The sequence below is a fragment of the Vicugna pacos genome, chromosome 15, assembly GCF_048564905.1.
Source record: "Vicugna pacos chromosome 15, VicPac4, whole genome shotgun sequence".
Taxonomy (NCBI): Eukaryota; Metazoa; Chordata; class Mammalia; order Artiodactyla; family Camelidae; genus Vicugna; species Vicugna pacos.
In genome coordinates this window covers 1,565,847-1,572,600 of record NC_133001.1, presented here as the reverse complement: position 1 = coordinate 1,572,600, position 6,754 = coordinate 1,565,847, and the positions used below count along the sequence as shown (strand labels likewise).

Here is a 6,754-nt window from a genome sequence, read left to right as displayed (position 1 = left end):
ATGCATGAAATACAGTACTTAAAGCAAGCAAAAACAACCTAAACTAGACTTCAGAAGAGTAGTATGAGAAAATGCATTAACTTAAAAATAGATATTTTGTGGTGGAACCCTGATTATAACTTTTATTTAAGAGAAGACTGTACTGCCTCTGTAAAATTATACCTCACAGTGATAAAATATATTTTATTATTACAAAAATGAGTGACATGAAAAAAAAATGTGACAATGAATATATGTATGTTCATGTATAACTGAAAAATTATTGTGCTCTACACTGGAATTTGACACAACATTGTAAAATGACTATAACTCAATAAAAAAAATGTAACCAAAAAAAAAAATGAGTGACATGATTAGATTCATAGACTAGTTGATTTTATAATATTAGAAATAATGCTTCTTTGTGATGTATGTGTGATGTGTATACAAACTTAGAGGTAAATGTTAGCGTATATGTACATATAAAAATAGAAGTAATGTGCAGGCCTGCCTTGTTTTATGGTGCTTCTCTGTGCTACAGATACTACATTTTTTACAGATTGAAGGTTTGTGGTAATTCTGTGTTGAGCAAGTCTATCAAGTGCCATTTTCCAACAGCATTTGTGTCTCTGTGTCACTTTTGGGGAATTTCCATTGTATTTCAAATTTAATATTATTATTACACTTGCTATGGTGATCTGTGGCCAGTGATTTTTGATATTACTACTGTGACTGTTTTGAGGTACCACAAACCATGCCCATATAAGATAGCAAACTCAATAAATGTGTGTTTTTTTAATTTTTGTCGGGGGGGTAGTTACTAGGTTTATTTACTTACTTGATGGAGGTACTGGGGATTGAACCCAGGACCTCATGCATGTTAAGCACATGCTCTACCACTGAACTACACCCTCCCCTTAAATGTGTGTATTTTGACTGCTTCACTGACTGGCCGTTTCCCCATCTCTCTCCCTCTCCTCTGGCTACTCTATTCCCTGAGACACCTAATATTGAAATTAGGACAATTAGTGACCCTACAATGGCCTGTAAGACTTCAAGGGAAAGGAAGAGTCACAAGTCTCCCATTTTATTTATTTTTTTAACATTTTTTTTATTGAGTTATAGTCATTTTACAATGTGTCAAATTTCACTGTAAAGCACAATTTTTCAGTTATACATGAAAATACATATATATGTTGTCACATTTTTTTCATTGTGAGCTACCACAAGACCTTGTATATATTTCCCTGTGCTATACAGTATAATCTTGTTTATCTGTTCTGCATATGCCTGACAGTATCTACACATTTTGAAATCCCAGTCTGACCCTTCCCACCCCCTGCCCCTTTGGCAACCACAAGTTTGTATTCTATGTCTATGAGTCTGTTTCTGTTTTGTATTTATGTTTTTGTTTTTTTAGATTCCACATGTGAGCGATCTCATATGGTATTTTGCTTTCTCTTTGTGGCTTACTTCACTTAGAATGACATTCTCCAAGGACATCCATGTTACTGCAAATGGCATTATGTTGTCGGTTTTTATGGCTGAATAGTATTCCATTGTATAAATATACCACCTCTTCTTTATCCAGTCAGCTGTTGATGGACATTTAGGCTGTCTCCATGTCTTGGCTATTGTAAATAGTGCTGCTATGAACACTGGGGTTCAGGTGTCTTTTTGAAGTAGGGCTCCTTCTGGATATATGCCCAGGAGCAGGATTCCTTGGTCATATGGTAAGTCTATTCCTAGTCTTTTGAGGAATCTCCACACTGTTTTCCACAGTGACTGCACCAAACTGCATTCCCACCAGCAGTGCAGGAGGGTTCCCTTTTCTCCACTGCCTCTCCAGCGCTTGTCATTTGTGGATAAGTCTCCCATTTTAAATTAAAAAAAAGCTAGAAACAATAAAGCTTAGTGAGGAAGACATTTCAAAGCCAAGACAGGGCAAAAACTAGACCTGTTGTATCAAATAGTTAGCCAAGTTGTGAATGCAAAAAAAAAGTTCTTGAAAATTAAATGTGCAATTGCTGTAAGCACATGAATGGTAAGAGAGCAAAACAGCATTATTGAAGATATGAAGAAAGTTTTAGTGGTCTGGATAGAAGATCAAACCAGCCATAACATTCCCTTAAACCAAAGCTTAATACAGAACAAGGCCCTAACTCTTCAATTCTGTGAAGGCTGAGAGAGATGAGGAAGCTTCAGAAGGCAAGTCTGAAGCTAGCATAAGTTGGTTCATGTGGTTTAAGGAAAGAAACAGCCTCTAACAAAAATGTTCCAGGTGAAGCAGCAAGTGTAAGTGCAGAAGCTGCAGCAGGTTATCCAGAAGATCTGAGATAATTAATAAAGGTGCCTCCAGGAAACAGCAGATTTTTAATGTAGAAGAAACAGTGTTCTATTGGAAGAAGACGCCATCTAGGACATAGCTCAAGAGGAAAAATTATTGCCTGGCTTCAAAACTTCAAAAAATAAGTCAACTCTTTTGTTAGGGGCGAGAGCAGCTGGTGACTTTAAGTTGAAGCCAGTCCTCATCTACCATTGCAAAAATCCTAGAACCCTTAAGAATTATGCTGAATTTATTCCTCCTGTGCTCTGCAAATAACACAACACAGCGTGGATGACAGCACATCTGTTTACGACATGGTTTACTGAATATTTTAAGCCCACTGTTGAGTATTGCTGCCCAGAAAAAAATATTTCTTTCAAAATATTGATGCTCATTGACAGACAATGTGCCTGGTCACCTAGCAACTCTGATGGAGATGTACAATAAGATTAATGTTGTTGTCACGCCTGCTAACACAACATCCATTCTGTAGCCCATGGGTCAAGGAGTAGTTCCAAATTTCAAGTCTTATTGTTTACAAAATGTACTTTGTCAGGCTATAGCTGACATAAATAGTAATTTCTCTGCTGGACCTTGGATAAGTGAATTGAAACCCTTCTGGAAAAGATTTACCATTCTAGATGCATTAAGAGCATTTGTGATTCATGGGAAGAAGTCAAAATATCATTCACAGAAGCCTGAAAATTGATTCCAACCCTCACAGATTACACTGAGCAGCTCAAAATTTCAGTGGAGGAAGTAAATGCAGAGAGCTGGTAGAAATAGCAGGAGAAGTAACATCAGAAGTAAAGCCTGAAGATGCAACTGCATTGCTGGAATCTCAGAATGAAACTTGAATGGATAAGGAGTTGCTTCTTACGGATGAGCAAAGACAGTGGTTTCTCCAGGTGGAATATGCTCCTGGCGAAGACGCGTTGAAGACTGTCGAAGTCACAATGAAGGATTTAAAATGTTACGTGGACTTAGTTGATAACTCAGTGGCAGGTTTTGAGGGACTGACTCCAATTTTGAAAGAAATTCTGCTGTGTTTAAAATGTTTCCAAACAGCATGACATGCTACAGAGAAGTCATTAATGAACCAAAGAGTCAATCCGTACAGCAACCTTCATTGTTTTCTTATTGTAAGGAATTGCCGCAGCCATCCTAACCTTCAGCAAACACCACCCTTAGCATCAGGCAGCCAGCAGCGTCAAGGCATGGCCCTCCACCTGCAAAAAGATTAGGATTTGCTGAAGGCTCAGAGGATGATTAGCGTTTTTCAGCAACCAAATCTGTTTTAAATAAGAGATGTATGTTGCTTTTTTTTAGACATAATTCTATTGCACACTTAGTAGACTATAGTGTAGTGTAAACATAACTTTTATTTGCACTGGGATATAAAAAAAGGTGTGTTACTTGCTGTATGCTGAATTTGTTTCATTGCGGTGATCTGGAAGCAAACCCACAATATCTGAGAGGTATGCCTGGATTGAGAAATGAATTCAAGTGTTCCCAGTTAAAATTAGGCTTCAGATAGATCTGTAAGGGAAGCTCTCAAACTTCAAGCATCATCCATTACACCAAACAGAGACATAAACCTACATCTCTGATAGGAAACTGTTGCCTCTGGTCAATGCAGCAGGAAGAATAAATGCTCTCCATCCAACAATTGCTCAATCAATCAGAGACTGCAGGAGCCCAACCAATGAGAAACCTGCATACTTTGAACTTTTGGCTTCTTCCAGTGGATTCTGGTTATCACAGCACTTCCAGTTTCCCCTTTTCCCTATAAAAGCAGGTTTAACGCCCTTGTTCTCTGAATTTGCCTGTGGTCCACCACAGTTTGCATATCTTGAATTGCAATCCATCTGGCTATTCCTGAATAAACTCACATTTGCTGGTAAAATAACTGGCTATTATATTAGTAAAGTCAACACTAGATATATTTTTTAGAAAGATGTTGACATATAGACATAGATATAGATATTTATTTATGTGATGCTGTACCTACATTATTTTACAAATATTGTTTAACATGAGAAGTGTGGAATTGTGGAGACAATGAGAATTCTAGGACCAGGGTAAGAATAAGAGAAATGCTACATTTACTGTGATCATGAAAGAGAGTATTTCAGAAACCTGTAGAATGATAAGTCAGCATAGTTAAGTGATAAGAGAATGAGTGTATTTTAGAAATGAGGATTTAAGGAAATGACTTACCAAGGAGTGACACATTCTTGGACTAATAAGGAATAGGAAAACTTGGTATTGAGGGAACTATGAAAGATCAGTAAAAGCTGAGCTGGTGCAGAAAATGATTCTAGAGTATAGATTAAAGCATGTGCATACATCATTTTGGCTTCAGCTACAGCATTGCACCATCTCAAGCTGCAAACACGGATTAGGACAAATTTGGAAACAAGGCACTTGGCATCCTTGAACAAATTCGGAGTTAACATACATGAAGGATGGCAGGAAGTGTTTATAGTATGCCAGTTACTAGTAGTATCTATCAACAAATACATCATACATGCAGATTTAGGATCACAAACTTAATGGTGAAATAAAATGGGGTTGAGAAACAGAAAGTGCCAGAACTGAGGCTCCGGTAATACAAGTTTCAATTCCACTGGTGGTAGTTAGGAAGTTTGCCTTAAAAGTTATAATCTCAAAAAAACTGACTATTATCAGGGGTTATGTTTATATTGTGTAATACAAAATTATAAGTTGAAGACACAGTGAACAATAATTTAATAGGTTTTAATGTAGTTAATTTACTAATGTTACACACATTTCTCCCATGAAACTACTCACGTTTCAGAGATGCAAATACTTTCCTGATCCCTGCTTGCAAGTCCTTGTTCCGGAAACTGTACACAATCGGGTTTATGTGGGGGTCACGAGGGTATAGAGCGCAGCTACCACCTCGTCCCTTTCAAATGTGTAGCTAGAAGCAGGGCGAATATAGGTGTAGGTGACAGGGGAGTAGAAAAGAGACACCAGTATGAGGTGGGATGAGCATGTTGAGAAGGCTTTTCTCTTGCCTTCCGTTGTGCGAATGCGAAGAATGGCGACGATGATGAAACCGTAGGAGACGCAGGTGAGGGTGAAGTCGCCCACAGCCAGAGTGAGCTCAGCAACATACACCATCCCTTCATTGATTCTCACAGGGCTGCAGGACAAAGCCAGCAGCGGGGGTATCTCACAGAAGAAGTGGTCAATGGTATTTGATCCACAGAAGGTCAGCCTCAGGATGAGACCTGTGTGCACCCAGGAATTGGTTACAGCAATAACCATGACAGTGCTGAGCAAGGCCACGCACATCTGGTGGTTCATAATAGCACTGTAGCAAAGAGGGAAGCAGATGGCCACGTAGCGGTCATAGGCCATGGTGGTGAAGAGAACCATCTCGGCACCCAGGGACCATGTGAAGAAGAAGAGTTGGGACATGTAGCCTCCATATGACATGGTCTTTCTTGAGGTGAGCATGGTCTCAAGCATTTTTGGTATTACACTTGTTGTGCAGATGACGTCCACGACAGCCAGAGCCAGGAGGAGGAGGTACATGGGCGTGTGCAAGGTGGTGTTGGAGATTATGGCAATGACAATCAGCGCATTGCCAAGAAAAGCCACAAGGTAGATGAAAAGAAAGACAATGAAGAGAACTTGCTGGAGTTCAGGGTTTTGAGTGAGGCCCAGGATCACGAACTCAGTTACAACACTCTCATTCATCTTGCTTTTGCGATTTAATGGCAGACATTGCAGACAGCAAACAACTGGAAAGCAAGGCTATCTGGGTGCTGCTATTAGGAAATTGTGTGTGTGTGTGTGTGTGTGTGTGTGTGTGTGAATTCAGTAGTTTGATTATTGATTTGAAAAAATTTTGTAGAAGGACTTTTTTCATTGATTCTCATTTTTCAGTGAGCTTTGTCTTCCAGGCAATATCTGTTCTCCAGATGAATACAGTTTTTTGATGTATGTTTTTGCAACAATGACTCCATTAAACAAAAGCCAGTGGTTGAGAAGGAAGAGATTCAAAAAATAAATGTCTGAATATTTCAATACTGTCATTTTGAGTTAAAACTTGTCTGAGCATAATTTATATTCATATATATACACACACTCACACAATGGAAATATAAATAATTACATATCTCATTAATTCTGTTAATGACATGTCATCTTTCCACAAACATATATATGCAGGAATATCTGCAACCATAGAAGTGGACAAGGATAATTATGGTGGGAACATTTCAGCAGAAAAAGAACCTAAGAGACTAACCTGAGACTAGATATGCCTGGGACCGATAGCTACTTTATTGGGTCCAAGCATTAAGTAATTTGGTCAAACGCCTGCCTTGCTATTTTGTTACTTCAGTTTGACAAGTGTGGTTTTAAAGTGGAAGAACTGATTTTCTGTGGTGTCATAAAATGGTAAGAGGGTTT

The 6,754-nt window shown here is 38.6% G+C and overlaps 1 protein-coding gene across 1 annotated transcript; it reads right to left on the bottom strand.

Moving 5' to 3' along the window:
- Positions 1 to 5,191: 5,191 nt before the first annotated feature.
- On the bottom strand, positions 5,192 to 6,037 carry LOC140685832 (olfactory receptor 13G1-like). The gene has a single exon (XM_072938306.1). The coding sequence runs from the start codon at positions 6,035 to 6,037 to the stop codon at positions 5,192 to 5,194; it is 846 nt and encodes a 281-aa protein (XP_072794407.1).
- Between the last annotated feature and the right edge of the window lie 717 nt (positions 6,038 to 6,754).

What these genes read in the sequence shown, in the direction of transcription:
- LOC140685832 (XM_072938306.1), bottom strand. Translation starts at nt 6,037, where the DNA reads ATGAATGAGAGTGTTGTAACTGAGTTCGTGATCCTGGGCCTCACTCAA.